The sequence below is a fragment of the Convolutriloba macropyga genome, chromosome 3 (assembly GCF_964194025.1).
Source record: "Convolutriloba macropyga chromosome 3, txConMacr16.3, whole genome shotgun sequence".
Lineage (NCBI taxonomy): Eukaryota > Metazoa > Xenacoelomorpha > Acoela > Convolutidae > Convolutriloba > Convolutriloba macropyga.
In genome coordinates, this window is record NC_134470.1 from 74,801,293 (window position 1) to 74,818,006 (window position 16,714).

General features: G+C 36.1%; 2 protein-coding genes across 3 annotated transcripts in view; one reads left to right on the top strand and one right to left on the bottom strand.

The window, feature by feature from the left end:
• The window catches only part of LOC142336460 (uncharacterized), a 537,002-nt gene that overhangs the window by 468,539 nt on the left and 51,749 nt on the right, over positions 1-16,714 (top strand). The window lies entirely within an intron of this gene.
• The window catches only part of LOC142336458 (sodium-dependent serotonin transporter-like), a 526,993-nt gene continuing 510,766 nt past the window's right edge, over positions 488-16,714 (bottom strand). For both annotated transcript variants that reach the window (XM_075385306.1, XM_075385305.1), the window contains exons 6-12: positions 15,510-15,738; positions 10,552-10,664; positions 10,007-10,138; positions 9,839-9,938; positions 7,334-7,434; positions 6,707-6,886; positions 488-1,948 (exon numbers count right to left, since the gene is read on the bottom strand). In XM_075385306.1, coding sequence (XP_075241421.1) covers positions 1,748-1,948; positions 6,707-6,886; positions 7,334-7,434; positions 9,839-9,938; positions 10,007-10,138; positions 10,552-10,664; positions 15,510-15,738 — 1,056 coding nt within the window. In that variant the 3' untranslated portion in view covers positions 488-1,747. The remainder of the gene's footprint in view (positions 1,949-6,706; positions 6,887-7,333; positions 7,435-9,838; positions 9,939-10,006; positions 10,139-10,551; positions 10,665-15,509; positions 15,739-16,714) is intronic.

Consider the following 16,714-nt stretch of genomic DNA (forward strand, 5'->3'; position numbering starts at 1 on the left):
CTAGGGCATTAGCGTCTAAACCGGTTATTTCAAGCCTACGGGCTGCGAAATTTAAATGCGCCCTCAGATCATGTGGGCAAAAATAAGACAGTTCCTGTGCTTTCGTTTATGTATCCCCATTTCCACAAAAACACGCTGTAGTAAGGGGGGATTACGCTATCCGCTTTCCCACTAATTATGCATGACAAGATTGCAAAGTAGACACACTTAAGCTTCTTTCACGTGCGCGCATCCCACGTTCAACTTACCCCAAAAGAGGCGATTTTGGGCACGTTAAAGAGGCTTTCTTGAATCTTGAAATAATGATGGCACTCAATGTACTTCCTCGCCATTCGCGGAAATTTGAGCTCTTAGATTTATTGCTCCTGTGAGATTCGAAAATTAGATTGCTTTTTCAACAGTCATTTCGAGAGAGGTGCACGCAATGAATAAATCATTACTTGAATCCGTCGAAAAGCCTCTTGATCGATTGCGGTCGTGAAAACAATGCAAAAGAAAGATTAATTAATTTTGAACTGAAACAGTATTCATTCTATTCACATATATTAACAACAGAATATATACAAGAAAGTATTGAGAATATAGTTTGCATTTAACATCTATTAAGATATATTGCACTTTTTTCTCTGTTTTTTTTTCAAATTTCACAATTGCTACTTAAACTGATCATCTAGCAATAAAATAATTAACAATACATCTACATTAGATAATAAAATTCACATTTTTAATACAATGTACAATTAGATTATTAAAAAAACTTTGAAAGCGTGATCGAATCGGTAGTTGAACTTATCACGCCCTATATTTTACGCCGCGTCCACTTTTATTTCATTGCGCTGTCGTTTTTTGACCTTCATTTTTCAACCATTATCAGTACATTTACATTTTCTTCCCCGTCATTAACTTCCTTTCAGACACGTCATTTTTATAAGTCAAGCAGTTAAGGATGCTGTAGCAAATACAATTGCTCCCAATAAACCCATTATTCAATCCTTTCAGGCAAAAAATAAAACGCCAAAAAATGAACGCGTAGCAAAGATATTCCGTTCAACATTCATAAATGCATTAACATACATACATTCATAAATCCATTATTAAAAATTACAACATCAAGTCGCGACTTATCAAAACTACAAATTCTGACTTATAACAATAAATATTTTCAACTTCGCAGCCCACATTTCTGTACATATTCACATTCAAGGTCCATAAACTGAGCAAAATGCATTAGTGAAAACGTCCCAATTGATTTGGCTAAATGAGCTGAATTCAAAGCTCTCGGGACTAAATTGGGCCCAAAATTAGGGCAGTACTTTCTGCTAATCAAATTTAATATTACAGTGTTGAAAGTATTTCAGTAATGCATAGGTTCTGTAAGTGTATTTCAGACGCCATTCAAGTATAATATCATGCTCACCAGTTTTTAATTAACAATTTCTAAGATAAACCTATTTTTCATTAAAATTCCGTCCGCAAAAAAGGCAAAAAAATTGTTTCCCCGATGCTTTAGATACCGAATCGTGCGACAAAGCTAAACGGTAACAGGACTAAAAAAACCCCCCATGACTCCAAAATAGTTTCGGTTGCTAATAGCGTTTTTCCGACAATCTAAGAAAACATTTCTACGCTAGACAATTTTGAAAATAAATTCTGTCAAACCAAGGGAAACAATTTTGCCCGATTAAATCTGAAAACAAATTTCCTCCCATCAGTTTCTCGTGAAACTTGAGTAGTTGATTTTGAGTTATCAGACACTGGTGACAACCTGCTGGTCGGAATCAACACTTTTTGAGCCTAGCACAAAGTGCTCGCTCGAATGTCTGCTATCAACAGCTCCCGCGTTAGTCCCATTCGGGTCAGTTGCAAGGGCGCTATCAGCTGACTGTATTTGCACTTTAGGCAAAACTGTTCGTTTTACAGGTACTGATTGGAACATCTTGCACAGCTTCTGAAAAAGACATCAATTTACAGAGAAAAAAGCCAAATTTGAAAAACCTGTTACAAAATTTTCTCTCTAATTTATTCTGTAACAAATTATCCCAAGCAAGAGTAGTTTAGGTGTGAAACCATAACCGGAATATGCTCCAAAATAGAATTTAAAATTTCCTTTCAGAAAGATCACTGAGAGCCAGAGAATTTTCGGACGTGTGAAGTGAAAATGTGTAGTGGTTAGTTTCAAAATTGAAAATTCAAACAACTATTCCGTTATGTATTAGAACCTAGAGTTTAAAGCCTAGCAACCTCTTCACTATCCTTATTGGATGCTTTAATAGCTCTAACTTAGATTAACTTAATTCCAACGTGACAAATTACTAATTTACATATCATATTTACAGGTTCTGCATAATTAGCAAAAAGTAAGCTATAAGACACTACTAGGCATTAGTACCCAATTGCTAAACGCAGATGACCCGTGAACAAAATTAAACCGGCGCAAAAATATAAGATGAACATACCCCGCAGCTTGCCTAAAAAAGCCGCAATTAATTGGATTCAATGATGCTAGCAATTGGCATAGAAAATTTATTGTTTTCTTGGAAACTATCAACAAAAAGTATAGTAGAGGCATCTAAAACTGGGCTTTATGGGTTTATCCAGTTTCTGTTTTCGATTATCGAAATTAACTCGTCTCATTTTAGATTGCTTTGCTAAGCAACTGCTGTTGAAAGGCGCCTTGCTCAAAATGAGTTGAGAAACAAAGTTGACTAGAAAAGAAAATCATTTTACAAAATGATGGAAAATCGGCAAATTAGGCTAAAGCGAACAAACTTAAAACTAAAAAAAATCAAAATAGCAAACAAAAAAACTTAGAAGCACAATAATAGTTTTCTGGGAAAATGACGCGGATATTAAACATAGCAACCCAATATCAGATGAACTGCTCCAAAAAAATTGACGAGCTGAATTCAATACAAAAAACATAGCTGGCACCAGAAAAAATCCGCGATAGCTTCGTAGATCTGCAGTCTCAAAAACATAGTAAAAACAACAAAAAAATTCATCTCAAAAGTGCCCAAAAACTTAACCACGCGAATGAACAAAGATTCGCTCCCATGCACATAATTCAGTTGAAATTGCATGAACGAATGAACAAAAAGCAGATTTGAAGAGATTGCGACGTCATATGGTCGTAACGAAATTCTTGACGAAATAAAAAACCAAGAGAAGGCCAATAATAGCCTCAGCTATCTCTTCGCGGCTAAAAAAAAATTCCAAACAGAACACTGTATTTAAAAAGCATTTTAAAAGCACAGAAATTCAACATCATTGTTGAAATATGAAATATTCCTTTAAGAGAAAATAAAAATGCCTCCCACAAACTTCGCTTAAGAGAAATTTAAAATGATTGCCACGAAGTTTGTGTGAGAGAATTACACATCTACTCTATTTGTGTACAACTCGAACTGCACAGGGTCAACCCGCTTGCATTATTACAGAACATTCAGAAAGATTTAAGATCCATTTGAAAGGAATAAACATAACCGACTAACGTCGCAGCAATTGCTGTCGAACTAGTGGAGCGAAAATCTATTGCAGCCTGCTTCAATCGGAGGGACGGGAGAGGTAGAAGGTAACTAAGTTAACTCAGGAGGGCGTCAAAATACGTCATGAGAGGTTATATACCTCCATATAAACACTAAAAAATGAAACATGACATTTTCGGTATTCTTTATTCAATTTTTAGAAAAGACTGCCGCCAATTAGAAATCTTAAAGGCCCCTGGAAATGTTGAACGAAAAAGAAATATAGATTGCTCAAAGCACAGAGACAGGGGAAAAAAGTCACCCACAAAATCAAAACGGTCAAGTACTATTCTAAAACACAAACATTGTATACAATTCTAAAACACAAAAATAGCTCACTTTATAACGAAGCATGCAATGCATGAAATATCAAAGGTTAATTGCCATATGCCCTGATTTCTGAAAAACATTTGTTTCAAATGCATAAATGAAGAAATTTTAAAAAGCCAAAAATGAATTAAAAATTGAGAAATTGTTCTCATTTAGAAATTAAAACGCATTCTTAGACTCTCAAAATCACTGGTATAACATAACCGACTAACGTCGGGCGAATTGCTCTCGAACGACCAGCGAGCGGTTTGCTTCGTCAGCAGCTGCCACGGTTTAGTGAAGATAGCTTTAGCTTGATTGGACTCTAGAACCTTTAGTTTTCTAGCCTTGTTAGTAAATACATCCAATAAAAATGATAATTTCAAAATTTGCAAAAAATTGCAAAATTTTAAATAAATGCTTCCGAATTTCGCAGTGGAAATGTTCAAAACTCTTTTTGTCTCTGAAGTTTTTTTCAAGTAACTCATCTGCAAGACTTGAAAAGCGTCGTTAGCCAGTAATGATCGTTAAACTGAAGAAAAAGGACAAAAATATTCAAAAATTTTGAAAACAATCGCAAATTTTAACAATATCTTGCTAAAAATCAGGATATTAAAATCTTCAAAACCATTTCATTGTGTCAAAAGACTCTCCATTATCCCGATTTCAAGCTCTAAATTGCTTCACTGGCTCATGAAGATCCATGGTAATAATCTTCCGAAAATTAGAAAAAAAATAAATTTCATCAAAAAATTCCTAAAGCTGGAGTCATTAAAATATTGATAACGATTCTAACTCTAGAAGCTATGCAAAAGCTTATCAGCAATAAGGTCCCTAGGCATGGTGTCGGTAAAAACGATAAATAAATCAAAAAGATACGCAGTAACCTATAATCAAACCCTAGAGGAGGTTAAGTGACTCTTGATATGGAGAAACCTAAAAAAATGAAAAAAAAAAATCAAAAAACTTTGCAAGTTTGATAAAAACTGCTAAAATTTGTGATAATAAAAGTTGAAAACTAAGCCATGGCAAAAAACACATTTTCCAGTAACTTATTATCAAACCCTAACGGAGAATTTCTGTTAGGAAGAGAAACCAGAATAATGACAATGTCAAAAAATTGAAAAAAAAATGCAAGTTTTGTAAAAAAATGCTAAAATTCGTGGTGTTGAAAATTTGAAAAACATTCTTTTACATTTATAAACAATGCAGTAAGCTATTATCAAACCGTTGAGAAGGATCCTCGGCTCTTGAGGCTGGAATACCTAAAAACCAACAAATTTTCAAAATACTTGAAAAAATATCAAAACATAGCTGGCAGATTGCCAGAAAATAGCCGCAATAGATTCGTAGATCGGCAGTCTAAAAAAAAGTAAAAAAGACAGACCAAAAAAAATCGTCTTTTCATTGAAGGCTGATCTGTTATATTTTGATTAAAAATCTGTATAAAGTTATTGCTGCCTCTATTAACTGATTTCAAATAACCTTCATTTAGAGTGACACACATCCATTTGACCTTATCTCTTTGAATTAAAGTAAATAAAAGTCAATTTCAAATTGAGGAAGTCATTTTTGAGAGTGAGGTAAGTCAAGTGTGACCAAAAATTTAATCACGCGCATGAACAAAAAAAACTCGCTCAACTAAGAGCGAAAAATGACGTCACACATGCAATTCAGTTGAAATTGCATGAACGAATGAAAAAAAAGTGGCTGTGACGTCATATGGTCGTAACAAAAATCATGACGACGAAATAAAAAAAACCAAGAGAAGGCCAATAATAGCCCCAGCTATCGCTGTGCGGCTATTAAAAAGTTTCATCAAAAAAATTGCTAAAATTTGTCATATTCAAAAAATAAGAGCTATTCCATGGCAAATAAAAAATTTTCAGAAACTTATTATCAAACTCTTAAGAACGTTTTCTGGAACATGCGTCTGGAAAGACGTAAATAGTGAAAATGAATGTCAAAAAACTTGAGAAAAAATTTGCACGTTTTGTCAAAAAAATGCTAATATTCGTGATTTTAAAATGTTGAAACCATTCCACTACCACTAAAAACCATGCAGTAACCTATTATAAAAACCTAGAGGAGGTTCCTTGACACCTAGGGCTAAATGAACTCAAACATAACAAAAATTTTCAAAAAGCTTGAAAAAAAATGTCATAATAAGTATAAAATTGTATGTTTTCAGCGATCGGTTGTTCGTCACGGGGGGATGCAGCGTTTTTGAGGACAAAAAGTCAAAAGCGTCAGACAAAAAATCGGTCAAGCGAAAAATCGCATAAAAAAGACCGACAGGACTAATATAATTGCTACAAACTTCGTTTGAGAGCAATTAATAAACATAGCTTCTATTAAAAATTCTTTCAACAAAAAACTAAATTATAAGCAAAAAATAGACGAGAAAACGGCTAACACATGGCTATCTATATGCGCCATTCTGTCAAAAAACACTTTTCAAAGTCGAAAAGACATTCACTGATCGAAGCGCATGATCAAAAACTTCTCTGGCTCGCAAAAAATTAGTTCACACGTCAATTTTAATCTTTCGCTTTTATGTCAAAACGGCGTCTGAACGAATAGTACTTCCGGTAAAAACAAATCTTAGGAAAACCAGTACTCCTCTTCGAGTCGTAAAAAAACAAGATAAGGCCGATAATAGCCTCCGCTATCGCTTTGCGGCTATTAATGACAAAGTTTTCGTTTCCCACTGTTTTTGGAGCTATATAAATTGCAAAAAACTGACACAATTAGCTGACATTTTGGCGAAGATAGTTTTTAAAAAAACTCTAGAGACAGAAATAAATCGCCCGAAAGTACTGCTACGTAAGACACTAAAAGTAAAAAAACACGGGTAAACTGATGGCACTCGCCTGTGAAAGGGATGGAGCTGGTGTAGTGAAGAAACAGAATATGAAGTATCCAGGGATCCACATGAGGGAAGAGAAGAAGATGCAATAGGCTATGACGTCACTCCACCAGGGATAAACCTCCATACTCTCTGGGTGCTGGGACAGGAGGCCAAGGTCACGGATGGAGAAACACGTGATTATCTGAACAGCAGCAAACTTGTATTGCTCATAGTCAAATCAAAGAACTGAAAAGTTCATCTAATTTCAGGATACATATAAGTATCAACAGCAATTTTACAAGTGATTATAAGAGAAATATATCAAAGAAAATTAAACAGTACGCTTTGCATGTAAATTATTTGAAGTCACTCTTTTTTTTACTCTGAGGAATATTTTTGCATTTAAAATTGATCTGCTTCAAAGTGTACTATCAGTTACATTTTCAGCTTAAGTTGCGTCAAAGTTAAACTTCCAATTGCATATAATTTGCCTTTTTCAGCACCCACCATGCAAGCAATTAAGAGCCACTGGAAGGACTGACCATTTCGTTCATTATGTGTTTGAGACCCCCTTTTTCCTTTAGTGGAACCTAGGCCCACACTTAGGCTGGACTATAAACGACTTTGAAGGAATTTGAATTTGCCTTACCACTAGGAATGCCGGTCCCAAGAACGCCCAGCAGAACACCCAGTAGTAGCCAGGTGTCATTCCAATCATCTCTGTAATGTCATCGCGCAACCTTCGGAAGCCTATCAAACAGCACAAATAAGCCACCATTTTTATTCAGCAGACTGGTATAAACACTTGTTTTTAAAAGCGGCATTGACTTTTATATCTTGTTTTACTGGCATTCCACCAATTAAAATAAAACTTCAGATCACAACAAAAACAATCTTTGAGGTGCAACTGGTGGAAAACCAACCAACAACAATTCAGAAAAACCAGAATACTATTACTTCTCTTCAAGACGCAAGGAGCACTAGAAAACCAGCATTCCTCTCAGGGTCGTAAAATATCAAGCATGATCCATGATATTTGCAACAAACGTTGTTTTAGGGCAATTAATAACTGACAAGGTCCCTAACGTTTTAACATTTTCAAAATCAATAAAATTCAACGATTAATCAGAAGTGGCAGAACAACTTGCAGGTAATCTTTCATGAAAAATTGAGTCTATCGGGGAAAAAAGAAACATCAGAATAGCTGAAAATTGTCGAAAGAACAAAAGTTTCGAAAACCATGATAGCTGCAAAATTTGGATAACCTGCAACAGGAAATTCTATATCTGGAAAAGTTTCGCTACCAAGCTCACTCAAATATTCATGCAAAATATCACAAGATCTCAATTAACTCAAAATAGATGGCAGATTGTCAGAAAATTGCAGCAAAAGCTCTGTAGATCTGCAGTCTCAACAAGATAAACATAACCGACTAACGTCGTGCGAATTGCTCTCAAACTACCGGTTGGCTTCGTCAGTAGCTAGCCACGGTTTAGTGAGGCTAGCTTTAGCTTAATTGAAGGGGCATGGGGTGAGCGCACCGGGGGTGATGGGGGCAGCAGTAGCGGGGGGCAACAGTAGGGGGAGGGGGGTGCAACGGTGGACTTTGGCAGCATGGGCCCTTACGGCCTGAACGATGTGCAGGGGTAGGGATTTTTTTTTTTTGGGGGGGGGGGGGGGCTAATGTGGGGGGGGGGGGGTCAACTTCTAAGAACCACCCCTTACCAGATAAAAATAAGTCTCCAAAACAGTTTGTGAACCGCATACTTGAAGATTAGTGAGCTGAAAGGCTTTAAGAGCACCTAATGCCCGCTGCGCGCTATCTGTTTATCCGGTTTTTGAGGACGATAAAGCCATATTCGTCAGACGAAAAATTGGCAAGCGAAAAACCGCATTAAAAAAGACCAACATGACTAATATAATTGCTACAAACTTTGTTTAAAAGCAATTAAAAAGTAACAGACCAAAAAGAATTTTTTTTATTAAATGCTGAGACGTTATAATTTGGTTAAGAATCTGTAAAACTTATTGCAGCTTCAATTAGCTGCTCTCAGATAACCTTCAATTAGTGACACAAGCAATCACTTGACCTTATCTCTTTGAATTAGAGGTTCAGAAAAGTCAATTTCAGAGTGAGGTACACTTTTTGAATTATTAGGTAAGTCACGTGTAATCCAAAAAAATAATCACGCGGATCTGAAGTGATTGTGACGTCATATGGTCGTAACAAAAATCTTGAGGACGAAACAAAAAACAGCAAGACAAGTCCCGAAACAATTCAAAGAATTTTTATTGACTAAACCAAAAACTAGACAGATTGGAAAATGAAAGAATTGGAATAACCATTTACAAAAAAAATTCGGATCTATTTTGTTCCCCCACCTAGTGAGAATATATGTTTTATGACCCCCAGGAGCACGTGCATTATTTTTACACAGTAACACGCTACAGAACAATACATAATTTGTAGCTGGGGGTCACATAAAACATTGGGGGCCGAAACAGAATAGATCCAAAAATCCGATCAAAAAATTTGAAAAACAGTTAAAATCAATCTCAAATCGTCGCATGTGAACAAAAACCAGCTAGAAAGCACTTTTTGTTTAAGCACCGTTTTCTCACTCATTAAAATTAGAGTGAACCAATCTTCATGCCGCAAAAAACCTCACTTTTGTTTCGGCGTGACAAAAATCATCACTTCAATTTGACTTCATGAAAATCATGAAAATGTGTGTGTGCACAATTCTTAAAAAAAGACAGCGCCCCAATGCAACTCAAATTCGTTGAATTGAGAAAATTAAAAGAAGGCCAATGATAGCCAGCTATCACTTTGAGGCTATTAAATAGAAACTCATTTCTTGAAGCCATTTTTATTTCACAAATTCTAGTCCGTGCAAAAATTACTCTTCATGAGGTTTTGTATCGAGCTACGAACTAAGAAAGAGCAATTACTTAATGATGTCTCATCAAGGAAATAGAACGTCTAAGTCAAAAATCTTATCAAAAACCTTGGAGAAAGACCTCCAATCTGAAGCAGCTCTGAGGTTTCTGTACCTGTCGTCCAAAAAATTGAAGCTTGCACAGGAACCTTTTGTTATACACTTAAAAAGCCAAACTCAATTAACGTTTTCAAATGAAACTTTTATCAACTCACCGTAGCAGTAGCAGACAGTTAGTGTTTCCAGGAGTACCACAATGATCATTGGATTAGCAGTGCCATACTCAGCGTATATTCTCTCCATAAACATGCCACCCTAAGGAGAAAAAATCAGGAAATCAAGTAAAATTTCTTGACACATTGGTTATAGGACACAGAACGTACCCGAGTGGTTGTAGGGAGGGCGCCAATGAAACAGCATGTGATCAACACAAGCACGAACTTCTCCCGGTGTTTGCCCAATTTGTTCGGAAACTGGTCACTCAGGGCTGTGATTATAGATTCCAAACCACCAAACTGAAACAATCACTCAACTTTTAAATTGGATTAAGTGCCGTGAATTAACTTTTGTGCAGAAGCGGCTATTTCTTTAACAACTAAAAATTCTCCGCAGCATATTATTTCAATCAGATCAAAAATGGAGCAGACATTTTGTTAAACTGAATAATAAATTGTTCTCAAGTACGTATTTAAGAGTATTAGTATGAAAAACAAGTAAGCCTACATATTAGAAAGGACATCAAAAAGCAACTTTGCATAGTAGAATGATGATCTTGGGGAGCGGCTTAAATAATTTTAATAGAAGGTAGAAGGAGAAAGGATATTCTAGTGATGTTTGCGATTATAATAATCTGGACCATTTCTATGAAAGGAACCAAAATATTAAGAAGTGAAAAGCCGGAATATTGTAGTGACGAAACATTACTTACTGTGCTGTCTAATCCAAGTGTAATGAGCATAAAGAAGAATACGAGTGCCCATAGGGTAGACCAGGGCATGTTGGCTATGGCCTCCGGATACACCTCGAACACCAACCCAGAGCCTAAATAGGTCAAATTCATTGCAAAGGAAAAGTTCGTAAATAATAAAATTACAATAGCCAGTACTTCGACTTCAACAAAAATAAATCAAAAAGCGAATAAAGCATACTTATTGAAAGCACGACGACAATCACTCATTTTTTTCTTAAATTTCATCGGTTTTCTTGATCTGCATAGAGGTCAGTCAGGATTTCTCGATCATCAATTTAAGAAAATAAGTATAAACATAATAGACGGGAAATTTTGGACGTCGGGAAATTTTTTAGCGACCAATGTTTAGCAAAAATATTAAAATTTTCAAATTTTAACAAAATCTTGCCAGAATACAAAACATTAATATCTCAAGAGTCATTTCATTGTCTCAAGAGACTATCCGGTATCCCTGTTTCAAGCCTGAAATAGTTTCAAAGGCTCATAAAGATCCATACAATTGGAACATAAAAATTTTCCAAAAAATTGAAATTAAATTTTCTCAATATTACTAAAACTGGAGTAATAAAAAATGTTGATCACCATCCTATTAACTCTAGAAACTATGCAGCAGCTTATTATCAAACCTTGGAGGAGGTCCCATGGCATCTGTTGCCGAGAAAAATTCAAAACATAAAAAATTGCAAACATTTTAAAAGATTGCTAAAATTCGTGATATTAAAATCTAGAAGAACATTCTATTGCTTACATCTATAAACAATGCAGTAACCTATTATCAAACCCTAAAGGAAGTTCTGCGGCTCTTGAGACTAGAGAAAACTAAAAAATGACAAAAAATTTCAAAAAACTTTTTGCAAGTTTTATAAAAAAAACTGCAAGTTTTATAAAAAAAAAATTGCTGAAACTTGTGATATTAAAAGTTGAAAATTAAACCATGACCAAATAAAATTTTCCAGTAACTTATTATCAAACCCTAATGGAGGCTTTTTGACTCTTGAGGCTCAAAAAATCTGAATAACGACGATAAATGTCAAAAAATTGGGGAAAAAATTGGAAAAAAAACGCGAAATGCAAAAAGTCAAGGGCGTAAAAGTCACTCGAAAAGTCAAAATTGTCATGCGAAAATTTTGCATTAAAAAAGACAAACGTTTACAATAATTGCTATGAACTACGTTCAAGAGCAATTTAAAAAGTCCGTCAAAGACCATTGCTCCTCGATGAGTCGTAAAAAAACATGAATACAATTAAAATAACTTGTAGGAGAGCAGTTACTAAATTCGATTGAATCGCGACCGAGCAAAGAGGTCAAAGGACGCAAGAACATTCAAACATACCCGACTAACGTCGGGTAAATTGCTCTCAATGGACCAGTTGTCTTCGGTAGTAGCCAGCCGCCGCTTATGGATGCTAGCATGGAGCGTCAGGGGGGTAGCGGACTGGCGGGCAAGCAAGAGGAGGGTCAAGCAGTGGGGAGTGGGGGGGGGGGGGGCAGAGAAGTCGAAAAGATTTCACGTAAAATGTTGAACAAGCTGTGAACTGAGGTAAAGCGAAAAAATTTTAGGCTATAATAGCCGCCTGAGAAGCTGAGGCACACCAATATTAATTGACATGGCTCGTGCAACAAAAAAATCTGTTGAAAACTCATTGTTCTTTTTCAATAGGTTAGTTTGCCTCTAACATTTAGAAACCTAACAACAATTGAACAACAAACTTGAACCGACTAGTCGGAAGAATTGCTATCGAACGACAGGCAATGCAATTTATCAGGGGCTGCAGCCTAGAAAAATTTTTCTTGATGGGTGCAAAAATAGTTCACCACGCCGAGATTCGAACATTGAATCTACCGCTCCCTCACCAGAAGCACTGCCCACTCGGCTATAAGGCCTTTCTTGTTGCTATGCTGCAATTGATTTTAATTTAGCAACAAGCCTTACTTCGGAGTGAGAAGAAATTAAAAATGAAGTACAAAAACGTTTAAAAGACACTTAAGAACTGAGAGAACGATCTAGAAGAAAAGTGCAAAATGGTCGAGCAAAAAATTTGCAAAAAAACAGACACGTTTACAATAATTGCTACGAACTTCAGTCGAGAGCAAATAAAAATCTGAAATTATGAGTACTAAAATAAAGGTATTTTGATGCTTTCAAAAACATCACTTGAATCAGCAACAGCTTTTTTTGGACGTCGGGAAATTTTTCGAGCGACCAATGTTTAGCAAAAATATTGAAATTTTCAAAATTTAACAAAATTTTGCCAGAATACAAAACATTAATATCTTAAGAGTCATTTCATTGTCTCAAGAGACTATCCGGTATCCATGTTTCAAGCCCGCAATAGTTTCAAAGGCTCAAAGATCCATACAATTGGAACATAAAAATTTTCCAAAAATTTGAAATTAAATTTTCTCAATATTACTAAAACTGGAGTAACAAAAAAAATGTTGATCACCATCCTATTAACTCTAGAAACTATGCAGCAGCTTATTATCAAACCTTGGAGGAGGTCCCATGGCATCTGTTGCCGAGAAAAATTCGAAACATAAAAAATTGCAAAAATTGCTTAAATTCGTGATATTAAAATCTAGAAGAACATTCTATTACTTACATCTATAATCAATGCAGTAACCTATTATCAAACCCTAAAGGAAGTTCTGTGGCTCTTGAGGCTAGAGAAAACTAAAAAATGACAAAAAATTTCAAAAAACTTTTTGCAAGTTTTATAAAAAAAAACTGCAAGTTTTATAAAAAAAAAATTGCTGAAACTTGTGATATTAAAAGTTGAAAATTAAACCATGACCAAATAAAATTTTCCAGTAACTTATTATCAAACCCTAATGGAGGCTTTTTGACCCTTGAGGCTCAAAAAATCTGAAAAACGACGATAAATTTCAAAAAAATTGGAAAAAAAATTGGAAAAAAACGCGAAATGCAAAAAGTCAAGGGCGTAAAAGTCACTCGAAAAGTCAAAATTGTCAAGCGAAAATTTTGCATTAAAAAAGACACAAACGTTTACAATAATTGCTATGAACTAAGTTCAAGAGCAATTTATAAAGTCCGTCAAAGACCATTGCTCCTCGATGAGTCGTAAAAAAACATGAATACAATTAAAATAACTTGTAGGAGAGCAGTTACTAAACTCGATTCAATCGCGACCGAGCAAAGAGGTCAAAGGACGCAAGAACATTCGAACATACCCGACTAACGTCGGGTAAATTGCTCTCAATGGACCAGTTGTCTTCGGTAGTAGCCAGCCGCCGCTTATGGATGCTAGCATGGAGCGTCAGGGGGGGGGGGGGGGGGTAGCGGAGTTGCGGGCAAGCAAGGGGAGGGTCAAGCAGTGGGGAGTGGGGGGGGCAGGGTTCGACGGTGAACTATTGGGAAAGGGTAGGTGACTGAGGGTCTTAAACTTAATAAACTTGAACTTTTGAAGATTAAGAACCACCATTCACACCATCAAATGGTCTCCTGAAAACAATTTCAGTGAATTGCATACTTAGAGACTAGTGTGGCGTACGGCTCTAAGTGAGCTGCTCAGCCACTTAATTCCCGTTGATTTCAGTTGATCCCGCTTTCGAGGACGTTTGAAAAGTTAATGAAAAGTTTATAATAATAAACTAATGTCGGATGAATTGCTCTCGAACGACAGGCGGGTAGAAAAATATTTGACCCCACCGGGATTCGAACTACTGACCTCCCGATACTTACTCAGATGCACTGACCACTGGGCTTTCAGGCCTTGTTTTGGCTATGCTGCAACCGACTTTATATAAGCAACAAGCTTTACTTCGGAGTGAGATCAATAGAGATCACTCAGAAATGAGGAACGAACGCGTGAAAAAGTCATTGAGAAGTCAAAGAATGTTCTAGAAAAAACAGCAAAATGGTCAAGCAAAAAATTTGCATTAAAAAAGACCGAAACAATTACAATAATTGCTATGAACTTCGATCAAGAGCAATTAAAATGGTCGGAAAAAAATCGGTCAAGCAAAAATTCGCATAAAAAAGACCACAGGACTCATATAATTGCTACAAACTTCGATTGAGAGCAATTTAAAAACCGTTTTCAATGTCTCTGCGGTTATTAATTAATCGCATCTAAATTAATCTAACGTTAATTTCAATAATTTTAATTATCAGATGTCCGCTTTCGAAAACCAAACAATATCGCTCTCCGTAAACAAAAAATGCATGCATGTTGCCTGGCCATATTGGTTTTGATAAGTTCTCCTAACAGTCACTCAACAACTGAACTCATTCCTTGTAAGCTAAAGCAACATGTATTGTTGAGTTCGCATAAATAAAAGCAGCAGTTTGAAAAATTTTACTCAAAATATTCAGGTATGCCTTGTATCAATTTAGATGACTGAAGACTTGAGGATGAGCAAATTAGGCAGACAAATTTCTTCAAACAAAATTGACCGCTTTCAACGTTCACTTTTTAATAAATTCGTTGCTCCTGTGTTCATCATTGAACCAATTTTGGGGAACAATAATAAGTTACTGAGTCCAAATCTCCGCTGATTATACTTCAATGGTAAAGGCCAGATCGGCGGCGTCTTTGTATTAATATTGGAGGAATGCATAGATCGAAGAATTTGGAATAAAACTTAAATTTTTCCCCTAAATTAGTATTTTCTGGTATTACCACCCCTATAACCATGACGCAAAACAAACAAACAAACACACACACACACTAAACACAAGCACGCACACACACACACACTGGACGGTGCCCATATACATTGTAAGGCACATATATTATATATAAACACATTGCGAGCTTGCTACTACGTTCAACATTATATACACGTCAAGTGAGGCTGGGCAATCAAGACAGACAGTCACCATGGTTCCAAAAATCTCATTTACAAAACAGAACATCTAGCAATATTTTCAACTATGTTCATATATTCTCACCCTCTTTGGCGACGTTTTCAATATCTTTGCCTTGCTTGACAGCCAAGTATCCAAGAACCGAGAATATGACGAATCCAGCTAGGAAACTTGTGAGGCAGTTGATCACCGAGGTGACAATTGCGTCTCTGTAGCAGTTGTTGTGGAAGGGGTTGTAGCTGGCCAAAGCAAGCAATACTCCGAATCCAGGTCCCAATGAGAAAAAGATCTGTTGAGCTGCCTCCTTCCATACCTAAACAATCAATAATAACCGATAACAAAACTAATTCCTGGCAATTATCTGTCCGATATAACTAGCTATGACTAAATTTCTTCCTCCGTTATTAACGCAAAGAAACACGAAAGGGTTTTGCGTTCGATAATATCAAGAGTAGTGAGCAACAATAATTCATCAAACAAAAAAATACAGACACAAAACATAAACCGACTAATGTCAGAAGAATTGCTCTCGAACGACAGGCGAGGGAATTTAATTCAGGGGCTGTAGCCTAGATAAATTTTTCATTATGGGTGAAAAAATAGTTGACCACGCCGGGATTCGAACCATGAACCTCCCGCTCACTCACCAGAATCACTGCCCACCCGGCTTTCCCGCCCTTTAGCTTCGATGCTGCAATCGATTTTATCTTAGCAACAGCTTTTCTTCGGAGTGAGAGCAATAGTTTTCAATCTCAAGATAAAGCACTTCAAGGACATTAAGAACTAAACAAAAACACCCAGTTTTTAACGGTACGATCAGTCAATATTCCATTAACTTTGTTGCCAAGCTTGATGAAACAAAACTTAACTCTTGAAAAAAGGAAAGTTTTTTAATCATTGTGTTCCTCTTTCCAAAAACATTGCTGGCATATTGCCAGAAAAAAGCTGCGAAAGCTTCGTAGATCTGCAGTCTCAGATAGACATAAAAAACAGATATAAAACCAGAAATTACTCCTTTTATTAATTGCAGTTGCTGTATTCGATATATTCTAAGAATCTGAACTTACTGCTAATTCTGTTGAGTCATCTTGAAAATTAGAAAACATTTTTGAGAGTGAGGTAAGTCACGCACAAAAAACTGAATAACGCAAATGAGAAAAGAACTTGCCCCACCAAGAGTGAAAATTACGCCGCGCACGCAAGTCACTCAACATTGCACGATTAAAAGCACAAAAAGCAGATTTTAAGTGAGCTTGACGTCATATCATACATAGCCGGCAGATTGCCGG